Source organism: Nothobranchius furzeri, chromosome 13, assembly GCF_043380555.1.
Source record: "Nothobranchius furzeri strain GRZ-AD chromosome 13, NfurGRZ-RIMD1, whole genome shotgun sequence".
Lineage (NCBI taxonomy): Eukaryota > Metazoa > Chordata > Actinopteri > Cyprinodontiformes > Nothobranchiidae > Nothobranchius > Nothobranchius furzeri.
Window position 1 is genome coordinate 57,087,052 of NC_091753.1, and position 19,772 is coordinate 57,106,823.

The 19,772-nt window shown below is 45.4% G+C and overlaps 1 protein-coding gene across 2 annotated transcripts in view; it reads right to left on the bottom strand.

Moving 5' to 3' along the window:
- The window catches only part of dlc (deltaC), a 127,281-nt gene that overhangs the window by 44,292 nt on the left and 63,217 nt on the right, over positions 1-19,772 (bottom strand). For both annotated transcript variants that reach the window (XM_054742331.1, XM_054742330.2), the window contains exons 6-7: positions 17,570-17,739; positions 13,360-13,576 (exon numbers count right to left, since the gene is read on the bottom strand). In XM_054742331.1, coding sequence (XP_054598306.1) covers positions 13,360-13,576; positions 17,570-17,739 — 387 coding nt within the window. The remainder of the gene's footprint in view (positions 1-13,359; positions 13,577-17,569; positions 17,740-19,772) is intronic.

Genomic DNA, 19,772 nt, shown 5'->3' on the forward strand with positions numbered 1-19,772 from the left:
CCCTGGACAGAGAGCCAGTCCATCGCAGGGAAACACAGAGACACACAGGACAAACAATCATGCACACACACACACACACACACACACACACACACACACACACACACGTGCACGCACGCACACACACACACACACACACACACACACACACACTCACACCTAAGGACAATTTAGACAGACCAATTAACCTAACAGTCATGTTCTTGGACTGTGGGAGGAAGCGGAGAACCCGGAGAGAACCCACGCATGCACAGGGAGAACATGCTAACCCCATGCAGAAAGATCCCAGGCCGGGAAGAGAACCCAGGACCTTCTTGCTGCAAGGCAACAGCTCTAACCACTGCACCACTGCTCAGCCTGTTTGCACAGACTAAACATTCCTAATTGTTGGATTAAGACTTTTAATGTTTACATGTACGGACCCATTAGAGTTCCTAATCAGGATTAATTATTGTGTTAGAAATAACTCCACCAGGAATGCTTTACTCGGATCAGACTGGCTACATTCATCTGGAAAAAGAAACCAGAGCCTTGTGTTGATTAAATTCACCTGTAATAATTCCTGCTACCCAGCATTTAATATGGTTATTTTATTCATCACATCTTCAATCAGCCAAAAAGAGCACACGTCACCCCTCTGTTCATTGAGCTCCACTGGCTACCGCTAGCAGCACGCATCAAATTCAAATAGCTAACACTAGCATACAAAGTCCGAGATGGTACGGCTCCCATCTACCTGAATCCTCTTGCAAAGGCTTACGTCTCGGCCCGGCCGCTCCGGTCATCACAGGATCGTCGGCTAGCGGTGCCTACACCACGCTCAGGACAATCCAGACTCTTCTCATGCATCGTTCCACAAATGTGGAATGACCTTCCAAGCACTACCAGAACAGTGACTTCCTTTTCAATCTTCAAGAAACTCCTGAAGACCCTGCTCTTCAGAGAGCATCTTCTAAACTAGCACCCTCCCTGCACCCGTCCCCCCTCTCTACTGTCCGCTCCTTGTTCCCTCCTCTCCATGATTGATGCCAAGTTGTTGTTGTTGTTGTTGTTGTTAGCCTCAAGGGCAACATGCCGATTATCACTTGTAAGTCGCTTTGGACAAAAGCGTCTGCTAAATACATAAACATAAACATCTAAACTAATCAATAATTCCTCATGACTAAAGAATAAAGATCTCTTAAGAGAAGATATGAACTCCTCCTGTTTCTTTAGTAAGCGCCTGCAGACCAGTCCACACCTGGTTCCAGTTTACAGCTAACAACCATTTGGGCTGCATGTGACCAAACATTACCCCCAAACTGATCAAACATTCATGGAAAGTGGGCCGATTCACTAAATGAAAATGGTAATCAGGAGTTTCAGGGAACCAAAGGATCAGTACAATCTAACAGACCAGGATCCTTATCTCCAGAGGAGGAACCATTTGGAGACAATTAGAAACAGAGGAACATTAGATCGGATGGAATTAGGTTCAATTAAAACATCATTTTCTACTCATGAATCAAACTGTGGGAAGAGGATTATTTTAAAATTGTCTATGGAGAAAAATCCCAACAGAACAAACATGAAAGACCGGAAGAACAACTTGTTCTCCACCTCCATAGAATTAATGGGAAGGAGAACCTGACCGACAGATTAAACATGGCGAGGTCATGTGAAGATATATAATAATAATAAAATATCATTTTATTTTTGTTTTACCAGGAAGATCCCATAAAGATTCAAACCCTCTTTTTTAAGGGAGAAGAAGAAGAAACAACTTTTCTTTATCGTAGTTGTAACAGAAAGAAATGACTGTTTTCCCTCTCCTCTGACACAGGACTAGTCTGCATGAGAGATAGTCTCAAGGTCTCATGCATTCCTTCTAACCTGCTTATTTTCAGCTCAACAGAAGAATGAAGAATGGACTCTTTTCTTTTAATTAATCAAAGAACTCTATTTTAATAAAGCTAATCCAACCAAGTGTTAGTCAATAAATAAGATGTGACCAATCTGTGAAATCAAAATATTAATTACTTTATTATAATCCTATACAATAAAGTACTATGACTTTAAATATTTCAACAGGACTCATTTCACGTAGCATTAAGAGACGACACATTACTTTCACTGATCCAATCAGAATCTGACAGATCTGACGGAGGCGTAGTTTTGGTGGTGTTTGGTAACTCTGTCAACTTTTCATTCGACCATAAACCAAAACATCCGAAGTATAAAACTATGCCCACGTCATCTTAACGCCAGTTCAAAGCGTTCTAGAGAAGTTGTCGGAGTGGCCAATCCGTAACTTTCCTCTTCAGCCAAAAGAACCAATGACAAGCTGGATAATTCGCTGCTGTTCCAACTGCTGCAACGGTTCCTTTCAGAATAAAAGCTGAACCATCAAGACCCAGGCTCGGGTCTCACCAGACGCCAAATTGTCGTGACCCGGGAGCATCTCACAGACTGGACTGGTCGTCAACCGCTGCTTTTCCTACCGGCTGCGGTTCAGAAAAGGTCAAGCTGGACCTCAACATTCTTGATCTAACGGGGACTTCCGCTAAAGGTATGTAGGTCGACAAATGGCGTCTAATGTGTTTATGAATCTCCTAACCAAAGCTTAGCGCGAAGACATCACCTTCACTTCCCACCAGAACTAATCGTTTCTTTGGATTTGCTGGTTCTGATCAACATTCCACATCACACCATTCTCCGTCTCTTTCACTTTAGTTACACCATACATTTAGTGTTAAAGTTAGACTAGTTTTAATTTGTTTTTAACAAATCTTTAAACTTTTAGACTCGACTCTCTTCTGTTGTCTCTGAGTGAATACGAAGCTGTTATCTAATCCCTGCAATAAAAAGTTCCAATCTTCTGGTTAAATTAACCCCACAGATCCATAAGTTGGATTTCATATTTCCTATGGAATCCAACGCCTTATGGCTTATTAAATACATGTAATTTAATTCATAACATAGTAAAAAAAAATAACGGGATAAAGTGAAAATTTTAGATTAAAAATATAAAGGAAGGAAAAAAATGACACACCTACAACAGTGTCTTTGGCAAGGTGCTGTTATAACGGTTATGGTAGTCCAGGGGTTAAGGTGTCTTTCATTCATCTTGTTTTACCATGCACTGACACGGGTTTGAATCCCTGGTGTTGGCAGTCATTTTTATATGAACAATCTGACCTGCACTTGTGTAGCGCCTTTCTGCGTCAGAGGACTCCAAAGCTCTTTACACTGGTATCATTCATCCATTCACACACTAGTGGTGATGAGCTAGACGTAGCCACAGCTGCCCTGGTGTACACTGACAGGGGCAGTGCTGCTGAGCACAGGTGCCACCGGACCCTCCACCACCAGTGGCAGGCAAGGTGGGTCAAGTGCCTTGCCCAAGGACTTTACAGCAGAGCTCTCACCCCGGTTTCACACTGCAAGCATCGGTGGAACGGAACGACAGCGAAGCGGCACCACTTCAAATAGAATCCAGTTATAGTCTACGGAGTGTTTCAAACCAGTCGCGACGCGGCAATTTTCAGGCGCGTCCCGGAAGCGGCATGCCGCGCCACGCTGCTAAAGATAGGATAGAGTTCTGTTTTTTCCACAAGCCGCTTCTGGGACATGTCAATTTCCACTGTTCACATGCGAGACAGGAAACCACACGGTTTCAGTGTAAAATCCCCGGTTATTTTCAAATTAAAATGTATAGCTTACGTCAGCACGTGTGACCGAACGGCTTTGTTTACCACCAGTTTCTTTCGAGAAGTGCGCCGGTGTGATTCCTCGCGGGGGTTGTGATCTCTCGATGAGGAACGATGGCGGTAATCTCGAGGGAATTCGTTGTCTCGCGAGGAAGGTGTCGGAAGTCTTGAGGGATTTTAGAATCTCGCGAGTACAGCGAGGAAGCCGTGCCGCGACCGGTGTGAAAAGGACCGCGAGTGAGCCGCTCCACTGCTGTTCCGTTCCGCTGATGCTTGCAGTGTGAAAATGGGGTCAGTCAGGAGTCGGGCTCGAACCTGCAACCTTCCGATTACTGGACAACCCGCTCTACCTCCTGAGCTGCTGCTGAAGAACAAATTTTTTTTAATATTTTAGTTTTACTGATTATTTTCTGCTAAATATTTTGTGTTTCTAAAGATCTTTGAATTTTGTCATTCCCAAGCAGCATTTTAGTTAATTTACTCTGCTCACCTCACATAGACTCACACTGGCTAAACAAACAAACAAACAAACACATTAGTCTTCATGTTTTAAATAGTTTACCAATAAAGTGCTGAAAACATTTTATTGGCCAGTAAAGCTAAAAAAAAGAAGAAAAAAAAAAGACTGCCAAGCAGGGGCGGCGTTAGGCCCGGCTACTTGGGCTGAAGCCCCAGATGATTCATGAAAAGCCCCGGATCTAAATTGCGGAAGTAACATGCAGTACCAAAGTCCAACAGAGAGGGAGCAGCTGGCAGTAGTTTATATACAGCCTGCCTGAGCCTCCACCACTGAAGAAGAAGCCCTTCAGCAGCCGGCTTCTTCTACACTCTCTGCCTGAAACGCATGAGTGAAGATGGACATAAGGACGTTTTTTAGACCAAAAGTACGGCGACAGAACCCCAGCTTTGATGAGACTGGTGCTGACTCAGGTTTGTGAGTCTTATTTGAAAATATTTGTTGTGCTGCTGGTTTGCCTAAAGTTAGTTTACTATCAGGTAAAGTTGTTGGAGAAAGAAAGGGAATATTTACTATCATCTCACACTAAACACTAACAGGAACAATACTCTGCCCTGAAAATGCTGAATATGTAGCTTCAGATTAAAAATTATGTGGTACAAAACATATATGATGTTGACTAGTGCGTGTCACGTATGTCCACGCGTGCGTGCGTGCACGTGCATGCGTGTGTGTGTTAAGCCCCGGATCTTCATCAGTCCTAAATCCGCCCCTGCTGCCAAGACCGGGAGTCAAACTGCAAACATGCAAGCCTAGCACTCCAACGACTGGGCTACCAAGTCTGTTACAAGTCAATAGTCATCTAACCAACATACCCTGTGCTGGCCATTTCGTGCAGCTTGGTGGACAGGACTCATGGTTTGTACGGTTGTGTTTTGACATCAACGGAGAAGTAATTTGTTAGAATATCCACTCTGGTACCGGTGAAGGTCCCATTCTCAACTGCAGCATGAAATCAGATGCTCTATGCCCACAACTCCGAGGAAGTGGGCCTTAGTGGCTGACTTCCAGGAGAGGCGGGTTCAGAACAGAGACTAGCTTCAGTGGAGGAGCAGGACCCGATGACGGGAATTGTTTCCATTGAGGCTTTTGGGGATTTTCAAAATAAACTCAAAATTTGCAGTTGGGACAGGAAAATGAGTGGAATTAGCCAACAATGGGTTTGGAGTATGTTTCATGTGGAAATAACATCATCACATGGTAAAAAGCTCCAAAAAGTGAATTTTCTATGATATTACCCCTTTAACATTCATGGACTCATCCATCTTGACTCACAACGGCTGTTGTTGGTTTAGCATCCAGGAATCAGCTGAGAATGCCTGTACTAACACAAGCTAACCGTTAGCATTAGCAACCTCACCACACAGCAGAAACTCCTCCAGCGTTGTTATTGGTGGAGATAAATCATCCATGATGCAATCCTGTTGTAGACCTGGGTTGCTGTTATCCATTACAAGGCAAGATGCCCAAATATCAGTAAATAAGACTTTAAAACCTGCCTTCTGAGGCTCAGCTGTGATGTGGGTCACTGCTAGTTCCTCGAAAATAGTGCACCGGTATATTTTTTTCTCCTGAGAATGACTTCCGAGGCAATCATTCCTACTAGACCACCACAAATGCACCCTTATTTGCTTGTAAACAAAGTGGGTGCGCGACCAGCCAGCATGAAGAAACATGATCCGGCTTCCTCTGGTTTCCATGATTTTTTGCAGTGATCTTGTTGTTGCGGGCTAGAGATGTCGGTGTAATATAACAGTTAGTGATGAAACTAGTTACTCTGCAGAACTGGACATTAGTCAATGGGACACGATTTTACGGTAAGTTGATCAATGACGAGAAAAAATGGCCCAAACTTCAGCAGCTCTTGATCGCCAAGCCAAGCCTCAAAGTCCTACAAAACTCTGGATGCCACCCAAACTCTAACCCAGACAACCTTGTTCAGGATGTACTATTGCACAATTATAGTATTGAAAAATTTGTGGATATGAAGACTGTCTAGACAAAGACAAGGTAAAAAGGTCAAGAAGTCTGGGTCATTGTAAACATTGTGATGATCTCAGCTCCTAATAGTTAAGCATTACTAAACCATGCCCAAAACCTGCTGATAGCAACTAGTTTCATATCAAGAGTCAGAGGTCTCATGTCCAGACCAGACTTAGAGAAACTTAGTCATGCTTTTATTTCTAGTCTGCTGGACTACTGCAATGGTCTCCTGACTGGTCTTCCCACTAAAGCTGTGAAGCAACTGCAGCTTGTTCAGAACGCTGCTGCTAGAGTCTTAACAAGAACTAGGAGAACGGAGCACATCACTCCTGTTCTTAGATCCCTACACTGGTTACCAGTAAACTACAACGGCGTTCGCACATCCCTTAGGACCGACTGACCCATGTTCAACTGCTGTTCACATGGAACCCTTCTCCACTTCGGCCTTCAAAGTTCTCGTTTGAATATTTGCTACCTACACCAAGATCTGCACCGGCGGCGGCTCCACCCCGGCTCGCGCCCTAGGCTTCCGTGCTCACCGCGGCGGCCTTCCTACTCATCGCGGCTCCTGCTGCCGGCGACGGCCGGGTACGGGCCCGACGCTCCAGCGCCAGGGCTAGTTGATTCGGCAGGTGGGCTGTTACGCAATCCTTAGCGGATTCCGACTTCCATGGCCACCGTCCTGCTGTCTGTATCAACCAACACCTTTTCTGGGGTCTGATGAGCGTCGGCATCGGGCGCCTTAACCCGGCGTTCGGTTCATCTCGCAGCGCCAGTTCTGCTCACCAAAGGTGGCCCACTGGGCGGCTCGCACCCCACGCCCAGCTCCAACCCAGCGAGCCGGGCTTCTTACCCATTTAAAGTTAGAGAATAGGTTGAGATCGTTTCGGCCCCAAGACCTCTAATCATTCGCTTTACCAGATAAAACTGCGAGACTCTGAGCGCCAGCTGTAAGTGCTCCTACTAGTTTATAAATCACTCAGGAGCACGGGACCAAAACACAAGTCCGATCTCATTCCTGTATACAAACACCCAACAGGGCTCTAAAATCCCTTGGAAACAATCAGCTGGTAGAACCTCGGGTCAGAACCAAACATGGTGGAGATGCATTTAGTTACTATGCTGCTCACATGTGGAATCAGCTTCCCCATGACCTCAGATGTGCCCCAACCCTAGAGTTGTTTAAAACACAACTAAAGCCCTCATGCACTCATCAGCCTTTACATGAACTGTTTCTTATGCTGCGTCGTCTCCACTGTAATCTGTAATCTTAGTCTCCTCCTTTAGCTCTAAACTGTAATCCCATTTGAGTGTATTTTAATTTGTGTTTTTATGTGTTTTCATGTCATGTCCTGATGATTGTAAAGCACACTGAAGTGCCTCTGTGTTTGAGATGCGCTCCATGAATAAAGCTGGCTCTCCTTTCACACACAAAGACGGATTCTAACCCCAAAGTGTCTTACTTCAGTCTGTCTGTTGACGGTTCAGGTCAGGTTCAGGTTCATTTGTTTATGAAGCCACTTCTTCTGCCCCGAGGGACAAACAAAGCGCTGCTTGCAACAAATTACCACAGTTTGACATAAGAAACCACAACAACATATCTAAATAAAAACATGTAAAAGCATTTAAGAAATGAATCAAAAACCTATAGTTAAAACTTAGGTGGGACCAGCAGACTAGCAGCAACCACCCCTGACCCCTGATCAGCGCGAGCAAAAGCCCGAGTGTCTTCAGCCGGCTCTTAAAGACGCTGAGCGAGGAAGTCGGCTTCAAAGTTGCAGGCAGCTCATTCCAGAGCTTTGGCCGCAGAACTGAAAAAGCACGACTCCCTCTTGATCCGAGTCCGTGCTCGGACACCACCTACCATCCCTGCTCCGAAGACAGAAGGGACCTTGATGGGACAAGGATGAATCAGATCAGACAAATAACATGGAGACAGTCCCATCAAACATTTAAAAACAAACAACACGACCTTGAAGGAAATCCTAATAGACACTAGGAGCTAGTGTAGGGACCCTACGATGGGCGTGATGTGCTCTGCCCTCCTGGAACCGGTCAGCTGCTGCATTCTGGACCATCTGAAGTTTGGCTATGGACGCTTGCTTAATGCCTGCATTCAGCCAGTTACAAAAGTCCAGCCTGGTGGAGATGAAGGCATGAACGACAGTTTCCAGATGTTTGTGGGAGAGGAACAGCTTCATCCTGGCTATTCTCCTAAGGTGGGAGCAGCAAGATCTGACAGTTCTGTTGACCTGGTTGTCCAGTTGGAGCTCCATATTCAAACTAGACTGCTTACAACTCTGTCTCTAACTCGTCTCTCACAGGCAGGGGTGGACTGGCCTATCTGGCATTCTGGCAGTGTCCCGGTGGGCCGCTTAGCCAAGTGGGCTGCTTGCCCAGCTTGGGCCGACACTACTCCACAGTTGATCTGCAGAACATTAGCTACATGGTAACCCGAAGCTTACAGAGTTTTTTCAGGTGTTTTTAGCAAGAAAAACACGGTAGAGCGATGACGTAGGAGTTGTTTTACCGCGTTAGCATGTAGCTAGTGTCCCGCTGATCTCCGCCCGTGGAGAATGAGCTGATCTGGAAGGCCAGAGCTCCCGGTCGCAGCGGTCTGGCCCTGCCTGTAATTTAACAGTCCCAGTCCATATTAGATCTCACATTCAGCCTTGAGACGAGTATGTGGGTGGCAACACCCCCCACCCTCACCGCTCTCCCAATGGGGAGGGCCGAAGATTCGTAAAAATGCCAGGGCCGAATTTTGGTCCCAGTCCACCCCTGCTCACAGGTCTGACTCGCACAAATCAAGAACTCCACAAACCCATCATAACTAAGGGACATTTGTTTAGGATGACCATGAGCAGAACAACAAAGCAAACTGGAAACCACCAGCCAGGCGGAACCAAAAGGAATGGGTCTTAAAGTCATGGGACAGAAAACCTGATGAAGGACCGGAATTAGAACCGTGCAGATCTGAGAACGCTCTGATTAGAACTGAAAACAAGGACTTTATGAACTAATGAAGATTATTTTACACGTGGATTTAGTCATTCGTTTATTATTCTGTCATCCACACTAAAGTCCGCACGATGTGAGCGAGTGAAACCGAGCCAAAGTGAAATTATAATCCAATCATCCAATCTTACTTCCATCTATTTATCCATCCATCATCACACTTCTATGATACGAAGAGATGTTCATAAATCTCTTCAATGTGAATATTTTTAAGAAAAATAAAATAAAAAACATTTCACTAATTTTTGTGCAGCAATTTTATCATAAGCACAATTTTTACCAACGTTCACAACTACGTTCTCCAGACCCTGACCTCTGACCCCCGATCCTGTACCATTAGTAAAGCTTTAGGGAGACTGGTGTTACTGATCCCCCCTCCAACACTCACTCACTCACTCACTCACTCACTCACTCACAAGTCTAGCATTCGTTGTGAGGACCAGGGGCGGCGTTAGGCCCGGCTACTTGGGCTGAAGCCCCGGATGTTTTATGAAAAGCCCCGGATCTCAAACGTGGAAGTACCATGCAGTACCAAAGTCCAACAGAGAGGGAGCAGCTGGCAGTAGTTTGTATACAGCCTGCCTGAGCCTCCACCACTGAAGAAGAAGCCCTTCAGCAGCCGGCTTCTTCTACACTCTCTGCCTGAAACGTATGAGTGAAGATGGACGTAAGGACGTTTTTTAGACAAAAGCACAACGACAGAACCCCAGCTTTGATTATACTGGTGTTGACTCAGGTTTGTGATTCTTATTTGAAAATATTTGTGATTTGTAAAATATATGATGTTGACTAGAGCGTGTCACGTGTGTGTGTGAGTGTGTGTGTGCGCGCACGCGTGTGTTAAGCCCCGGATCTTCTTCAGTCCTAAATCCGCCCCTGGTGAGGACCTTCATTGACTTCTATTAATTTTAGTGACTGAACTGTCCCTAACCTTACCTAATTTTTTAACTCACACCATACCGGTACAACTAACCAGTAGAGTCTGTAACGCTGTCCCAAAGAGAGGACCAGCAAAATGTCCTCACTTCGGTACTAATGTCCTCAGTTTGCAGGTAAAACACTTGTTTTTGTCCTCCCTTTGATGTATAGACTGGTACCCCCCCCCCCCCCCCCCCAAACATAAACAGGTGTAACCATCATCCTGTCCCTGGGAGTAGGTTCAGGTTTCATGACCAGGTAACCCAGATCTCTCTCTCTCTCTCTCTCTCTCTCTCTCTCTCTCTCTCTCTCTCTCTCTCTCTCTCTCTCTCTCTCTCTCTCTCTCTCTCTCTCTCTCTCTCTCTCTCTCTCTCTCTCTCTCTCTCTCTCTCTCTCTCTCTCTCTCTCTCTCTCTCTCTCTCTCTCTCTCTCTCTCTCTCTCTCTCTCTCTCTCTCTCTCTCTCTCTCTCTCTCTCTCTCTCTCTCTCTCTCTCTCTCTCTCTCTCTCTCTCTCCTTACCTGTTGTTCGATCTTCACTTGTTCTATTTGACAACATCATCTAAATTAAGTGAAATGTGATAAGACTGACTGAACTCGTGTTTGACCAAATATGAACATTTGATGGCAGACATTGTCAGCACTTCTGCTTCATTGGTTTCAGATTATGTATCAAAGGACCCAGAACCCAAAGGGTCTGTTCTAAACCTTTTTCTGTTCCTACGTGAAGCAGAATCCCGCATGGATCTGGATCCATCTTCCTTCGTTCTGGTCAAATACAATCCATCCCTAAACGTTTTCCATCCGTTTGCTTTGAAGCTCCGTCCTGTCAGACGTGGAGTCGAGACGACCTCCTCCATCCTTATGGATTCACTGTGGATGCTGCACATAAAAACCATCATCCTGCAGGTTTCCTCTGCTTCAACACAGCTGATGTACGTGAAACATCAAAAAGATGAAGGCAGCAGGTCCAGAGGACCAAGACTAGGAGAATAGACGGGATGTTTTTATACGATCAGATCTAAACATTGATTTTATTCTTAAACGTACAGTCCCAATCAAACGTTTAACACCACTAGAAAAAATGGCCCAAATCATAGTTTGCTTGGCTGGATCTTAACAAGGTTCCAAGTAGAGCTTCAGCTTGCGACAAGAAAAATGGGAGAGAGAAAAACTTTTTCTTAGCCTTTATTGAAAAAAACAGAAAAAGAGGTCTGAGGAACTTTTCTGAAGCTATACCTGAATCAATCAACTGAAGAGCACCACAGCTTTTTATACTGGTTCACACCCAGAAGCACTCCGAGCATTTATGCTGTTTTGATATAATGCTTAAGCTGAAACTGGCTGTTTTACCGCTTATCAAATGTTTAAAAACACAGATCCAAAATACCCCGTACACCCCCAAACAAAAACCAAAACTCCAAACACCAGCTCAGTAATGAGGACTCCACCGTTTTTGTTGATCACTTAAAATTTTGTTGTGGCATTCTTGATGCAAGAGTTTTGATGAGGTGAGTGTTGCAGACGACCACACGATGGACATCTCCTTCTTGGAAGTGCACACCATTTTTGTAAGCATCCCTTGCCATCCACTCTCAAAGACTAACCCCGGCTTTCCACCGGAGCTGTCAGCAGCACTCAACTGCAGCAGCACGTCATAGCTGCTGATAGGAACCGCTGTGGTCAACAGAACCTTTTCCACCGGAGCCGTCAGCAGCGCGAGTCGGCCGCGTCTCAGGAGCAGCAGGTCGCGGCCATTTACGCTCCGGTTCTATTTTCTACGCGCGACGCCTCTGAAACGGGTCAAGTTCGACATTTTTGGGGAAGGAAAGACAGGAAATCGGACGCGGAAATGGAGAGAAGCTCCGGAAATTTTCAGAATAAAGAACGTACTGCCTTCCGGCTGCTTTACTTTAAAAAAGGTCAGTAACTGTGCGGCCCCGTGAGAAGTTATCACCTAGCTAGCGGTCTCCTTTGTTTTTCAGGTCCGTATTGGCGATTATAAAACGGACAGAACATAAAACACAAACCATGTTGTAGTTTTCTCCTGCTTGTTGTTGTGTTTACTGACGAAGTCACTCGTGTGACTTCGTGCTCTGTCGGTGACAGCTGCTCCCCTGCTGCTTCGCGTCTCGTAGGAAGGGCCAAGCAGCAGCTCACGCGAGCAAGACGTGCTGCTGACGGCTCCGGTGGAAAGAAGGGGTGAGAGTCCAAACAGTGATGTTATTCTCCTGGAAGAAGTCCGTTGTCTTGTTGGAAAACCCAGTGGTAACCACTCAGACCCGGCCCCTCAGTCATACGGGATGCTCTCTGCAACATCTGGACACTGCCAGCGGCCGTTTGACGCCCCTGCACCCCAGACCATCATGGCGCCCCTCCACTGTGGCACTTAGAGAACATCTCAGGTGGGATCTGCTTGTCAGTAATGTTGGAAACCATCAGGAATATCAAGGTTTAATTTCTTCTCATCAGTGAATTAAACTTTCTTCTACTTTTCATCGTTGCATGTTTGATGCTCTCTTGCAAAGTCCAAATGGTCATTTCCGTGGCGCTCAAGAAGACGAGGCCTTTGAAGACATTTTTGTTTTTGAAGCCCTTCAGTCTCAGATGCCGTCTGATGGTTATGAGGCTACAGTCAGCACCAGTAACAATCTAGAGTTGGGTTGAGGAACATCCAGGGTCTTGACGGACAGCCAACTGGATCCTCCAGCTTAGTGCTGGTGACACTTTTTGGGGTCTTCCACTTCTTCTTCCATAACCTTCAGAATCATGTATGAAATCCCAAATGTCTTAATGCAGCTCAACAACCCGATCACATTCAAACATGGAACGTTTTTTTGTCTTGGTCATCAGAACGTCGCTACAGAAAACGACAATGAATCCACATTTTTGTACAGATTTCACCTTTGTCATGTGATCTTGAAATGCTCAGAAAATGTTTTGTCTCTCTCCAATTTCTTCTTCTTGCACGTTGAAGCTCTACTTGGAACCTTATTAATATCCAACCAAGCAAACTGTGATTTTTGGCCATTATGTGGTCTTAATCTTTTGATCGGGACTGCTTTTTTAGGATCTATACTGACTCATAGTTTGTTTAAAGACCTCCAGACTCAAGCTGAAACTAAACTGGATCTTATTTTGAGCTGAACCCACCTTCAACGCTGCAGAACCTTTAGAACTCAATCCTTTAAATAGCTTATTTTCAATTGGAGAATGTGGGTTACAGCTGATTTGTACCGTTAGCACAGGGACTGCTGCTGCATCTGTCAATTCTCTTCTCGCAGTTGGAGCCCATGAAGCCAGAGGGGCAGCGACAGCTGTACCCGTCGGTGTCCGTCTCCACGCAGGTTCCTCCGTTAAAACACGGCCCGTCTGCACACGTCATGGCGCTGATCTCGCAGTTCTTCCCATGGAAGCCCTGAGGGCATGCACACACATAACTGTTCACCAAATCCTGAAGGGAGAGCGGGAGGAGAGAACACATCATGGAGAGAGTGTGAAAGTCTGAGATGAGCTGAGAACAACAAGAGCCTGTAGACAGGTGGAGTGAAACACCACGCTAATTATTTAGAAAGTACGTTTTGCTTTGTGGTAAAAGTTGCTTTTACCAGATGTGAGTGGTGGAAATAGAGGCAGGAATTTTAAAATTGGTAAATGGCCTGTAATTGATATAGCGCCTTCTAGAGTCCTGGAACCCCCCAAGGCGCTTTACAACACAATCAGTCATTCGCCCATTCACACACACATTCACACACTGGTGGTGATGAGCTACGGTGTAGCCACAGCTGCCCTGGGGCGCACTGACAGAGGCGAGGCTGCCGAGCACTGGCGCCACCGGTCCCTCCGACCACCACCAGCAGGCAACGTGGGTTAAGTGTCTTGCCCAAGGACACAACGACAGCGACAGACTGAGCGGGGGCTCGAACCTGCAACCTTCCGATTACGGGACGAGCACTTAACTCCTGTGCCTCCATCGCCCCAAGTTCAAATTTCACCAATTTTAACATGTATGCAATTCTAAGGGACAGGATGACAGACAAGAAGCTTGAATACAGGTGAAAAGGTCTTTATTTCAGTCAAATCAGATGTCTGACACATCTCTACTAAAAATCCTTGCTTTATAAATTTCATGTAATGTTCTAATTTCCCGAGATGTTGAATCTGGAGTTTTCATAAACAAGTGAAATATCTGGCTTTGCACGGAATTAGTCCGTCTCAGTTTCACCTTTTAGGTTGAATTACTGACACCGTATTCATATTTTTTAAATCCCACCTGTGACTATGTTCATGCATTGTTATTTTAGTTTCCTATTTTCTAATTTTGTTTGAAACAAATAAAAATAATAAAGTGCTATACAACCATAAATATGGACAATAAAACTGTGCATAAACAATAAAAAACCGATGGTAGTGAAATTATATAGTCCACGCTACATAAAAGCCACTCTGCAGAATCAAAGAATAAAAGTAGGTTTTCTACTTGAATTTAAAAACCACCACTGAAGAAAACTTCTGATAGAAAACAGAAGAACATTCCGAAGTTAAGTGGACACCACTGAGAAAAGCTCTGATCTTCCCGTAACTGCATCTGGTATTTTGGGACCCTTCTTCCGGCTCTTGGAGGGTGCAGACACTTTTCTTCTCCTCTCCTCCATATCTCATCCTCAAGGCCTTTGTCTGTCTGTGTGTGCTGGGTGCACGGCTGCTTCTGCATTTTTTCTGGAAACTGAAATTCACTAAAATTGATCTCGTCAGTTGGTCACTCAACACGATTGATAGCATTTTTTCAACGATGAGAACGGGAGAAGGGGCTCCCGGATGCCCCTCCGGGACAGACCAGCTGTCTGTGGAGGACTCTGAAGATGTGTGGATATTCGTGGTGTTGGTGTCGGTTTTCCTGCTGATCGGCATTGGAGGCTACCTTGCTTACCGGAAAATTAACGAGCTGTCGAGGAATACTGGCCTGATCCCGGAGCTCAGAGATGGTTTGCACCGCGCTGTGAATTCACAGCCTCACATAATTGTCGAGATGAATCGTAAGCTTGGAACTTTGGCAGAGATTCATTCATTGGCACAAAAGATGGATGCCATCAAGGAGAGAGTGGTCGAATCAGCACGGATTGGGATAGATTAATGTCCATTATTGGGATTCTGAGAGGGTGAGGACCAACAGACTGTAAGACAGAGAGGAAATTATCTCTTTCTGGCCTCAAAACAATTTCTATCTGAATCTGGCGCCCTTGAGCCTGCAAGTCTCCAAAGAAACCCCCCCCCCCCCCCCCCCCCCAGAAGATATGTGGAATGTGCCGTCGCTATGGCAACTCAACTCTGTCTCCTTTGCCAGCCTGGGCGGGACTGCAGGAAGGCCGCTGAACCGTTCCAGGGTCACTGCAACCCTCCAACCCTCAATGCTCCTCCCCCCATCCACACTGAGGTGACATGCGCTGCTGGTAGTGGCTGCAGGAACTGAAGTGGGGATAGTCCCAACCCACCACCCCACCTAGTGGACACTTATGTTGTGTTGTCTGAAGTCTGTTGCATATCTGTGAGGTGTTTTTTTTTTTTTTTTTTGCAGAGCAAAGCTGCCCTCCTGGTGGAGGGTAACTGAAGTGCCTTTTTTCTTCCCTCCACCTGAACCAATCCTCATGTAACCCTCTCTCTATTAAGGTAGCGTGACACAGGGTTGCGAATGACCACAGTCACCAATTCTTGTCATGTGTCTTGCCCATGTATGTCTGATCTCTGAATTGTGTGTTCTGAAACTCTAATTTCCGTCTGGGATTAATAAAGTATCTTTGTTTGATTGATTGAAAAAAACGAAACAAAACAAAATAAACTATTGAATTAACAGGTAACCTAGGGCCAAACCGTTTAACACGTTTCCCCTACGCTGCAGGAGTTAAAGTTTACGTTACAGAGTAAAAGTTCGGCAGACGCGTTTGTTTATATCTGGGTGGGGGAGGGGGAACCAGGTGCTGCACACAGACAGCTGGTGTGATCAGCTCTGAAAATCGTTGTTTACAATTTGCAGATCACGTTTATTTTTCACGGAGATCGGCCGCGAATTCCTCTTCCGGTCGGCATTCTAGGAATCGAAATAAAAAACTTTGAACGATTCCAGGAAAAACTATCAGTTGGTCCCAGTTCTGATCGATGCTCGATGCCCAACCCTAATTGGGAGTATTCTCTGATCACTGTTCAGCAGAGTGTCAATGGGACAGATCACCATGTGCAACACTGCCCGTCTCTAAGGGCTGCCCAGCTATGACGAGCCCAGCCACTAGGACGTGTTCCCAGTTGTAAGGAATTGCCCTCTAACCATGCAGAGGTAGACTTTAGCCTGGTCAAGCTGTGCTGAGTGGGTATGAGTGGGGATGGGTACCTTTGACATTTGAATCGATTCGGTACTAATTCCCGGTACCTACGAATCGATACCGGTACTTAACGGTTTCAATTTTAGATACTTTTGAGTGTTTAATACTTTAATTCTCTTTTATAATTAAATATATATTTTTCTCAATATATAACCATATTTGATAAATATCATGATAAATAACATACAACTGTTTGTATTTTAACATCGTCCTTGTAGTTTTATAAGCTGATAATTAAACTGAAGCAAACATCTTTACTGTGAACTAAATTTACTGTGTATCTTCATTCCTTTTGCCATCCTTTTTCAATTGATTTTTCCTACTGGGAAGTTAGAATTTCCGAGGAGAAAGCGAACGCACCATTAGCTGATAACAATGGTGGCAATGGAAGCTAACATATCAAGCTAACGTTATCTTAAACAGTTTATTTAGCTGCTGGAGCAGATTAAAACGATGATGCCTCACACTTAGATCGTTGTCGCTGGTTTCATCTTCACCCAATCACCCGTCGCATTTAGTAAAGTGAAGCCAAACTTTAGAGCGCGTTCATGTTCTTCCAGTCGGAAATTCAGAGTTCCGAGGAGAAAGTGAACGCACCATTAGCGAAACGGAAGCTAACATATCAAGCTAACGTTATCTTAAACCTTTTATTTACCTACCGGAGCAGATTAAGATGAGGATGTCTCACTTAGATCGTTGTCGCTGGTTTCATCATCACCCAGTAACCCATCACATTTAGTGAAGTGGACCCAAGCTTTAGCGTGCGTTCTTTCTACCATGCTGCTCTGTTTACAACTCGCTCGCAGCGACCGACGACATAACGCTCTTGCGCATGCGCAGCTGTCTAGGCAAGTTCTCGTTATGAAGGACGGGTACCGAAACGAGGCACCGTTTCAAATGACGTGAATCGGTGCTCAGTCGGTACTATGGAATTCGGTCGGTACCTTAAAAAGTGCCGAATTCGGTATGAGTGGAAAAGGGACATTAGACCAACAACTTCTGAAGCTGGTTCTGATGTGAATGATAAATGTTTCAAATGGTCTCAGGTGTATCAGATGGTTCTGGTAACGTACTTTGCAGCTTCCGCCATTCTTGCAGGGGTTGCTGTCACACTCGTTGGTTTCCATCTCACAGTTTTTGCCGGAGTAGCCTGGTCGGCACGTGCAGGTGTAGCTTCCCTCACCTGTGTTGGTGCATGAGGCGCCATTCTGGCAGGGCTTGTGGTTGGTACAGTAGTTCAGGTCTGGAGGGGAAAAACAAAAGGAGGGAAAGGTGTTGGTGGAGAGATCAGAGCTGCGGGTGCACAGAAACCCGTCACCGAGTCACTAAAAGGACAAGAAACCAAACAGCAGAATCATTTTTACTGAAATACAAATAACATGTTTTACATGGAGGCAAATATGTTGTCTGCAAGTAAAGATAATTTCTCTCAGCAGAACTGGGACACACATAAAACACCTCATAATGCAATTATTGATGGCAGGGTGCTGCTTTGTGTCGTTGAGTGCAAAGATAAGTCGAACATGTTTATGTTTATGTGCTTAGCAGACGCTTTTACCCAAAGCGACTTACAATTATTTTTTTTTTTTTTTTTTTTTTTTTTTTTTTTTACCTATAGGGCATGTTGTGATCTGTGGGGGAAACCGGAGTACTCGGAGAAAACCCACGCATGCATGGGGAGAACACGCAACTCCACGCAGAAAGGCCGCAGCAGAGTTTCGAACCTGCGACCTTCGTGTTGCGAGGCAACAGTGCTAACCACTGCGCCACCATGCAGCGAACATGAACTAGGAAGTAAAGAAAACAGAAATAAAAGTAAAAAGGAAAGAAAACTTTTCTTGGCCTCCAGTACAATCCAAGGGCTATTCAATGATTTAGAAACTGTCATGACTCCCATCCTTCACCCTCCTCTGCCTCCTCATTTCACCGTCATTCAGCTCACCTGGTCCCTTCACCAAGCTCCTGACAAGCCCTGTTTCCCTGGCAACCACAATCAACTCCATTCTTCTCACCTGTTCCTGTCATCAGCTTCATCCACTTCACCTGCTCCTGACTCCTCAGCTCATCTCACACACCTGCTTCCCCTGCTATAAAAGAGCCATCCAGCTATCCAGTCGCTGCCAGATTATTGTAAAGCTCACGCCAGTAAATTCTCCAGCACTCCTTACCTCTGCCTGAATCATTGATCCTGACCTTGTTCCTGTATCGCTACCTGCCCACGTGCCTGCTCCCTGCCTGGATTGTTCTCTGCTTCTGACCCCCTGGATTCTCGACCTTCGGACCATTCTCTGTATTCTGCCTCCTGCCTGTCCCTTGTAGCATTCACAGATCTCTCTGGTTTTCACCCATGCTTCCTCCTGACCCTGCCTCAGCCTCGCCCACCTCTGGTAACTCCACATAAAATAAAGACTTTTAAAGGTGCTTTACTGTGTTTGGCGTCATTACGGGTCCTTCTGAGTTCAGCCCTTGACAGAAACAGGAACTTAAAGAAGAAATGAAATAGTTTAACAGGACTGAGGTGATTGGTTTGATGCTGACTGTTAAAACAAATACAGATGAATCCCAGTCATCTGAAGGTGGTTCTGATGTTCTGAAGGGGCAAGTGAAGCGGTTTTGTTGTAGCAGAGTGTTCAGGATCAGACTCCGCTCCTCCAGGTCTACGGTCCAGGCTCTTGACCAGAGATGGAGTGACAGACCAGAGCTTTTTCTGCAATAACGGTGACACTAATTTGGTTTGTCAAAATAAAGAAGCTGCTACAGAGGTACGGGTCCCTCTGAGACTTTCTCATGATCAGGTTTAGATCTCGAAAGAACAAGATCCTGGGTTCAAGCAGTTGAAATGACTTTCCTCTATTGAGGCATGCCGCCATTGCTGCAACAGTGGGTGGTGCCATGATCACGTGGGGAGCTACGGCCGAGCTTTGGCTGAAAACTACATTGAAAATGGAAGTGAACCCAGTCAGTAAGTTTTGCTTTTGTAAACAGACTCAGCTGAGATGACAAACTGGAGCAACGCAGAGCTTCTCTCTGTTTGAGCTGGAGCCTAGTTCACCAGGGACTGTGGAGGACAGACACCTTTAGGAGCAGTTCATCAAATAAACTTCATGAGCGCGGCATCTATCGCAACAAAAAGCAAGTTAAGTCCAAGCTACGTGAAAGCCTGCGGCAGTGCAGAGACTGCCCCCATACCCCCTTTATACCACCATTGCGTAATTTTTTTGTAAAAAGAACACTATTCCTCAACACTTACTGCCACGGTTTGACAACTTATAAACA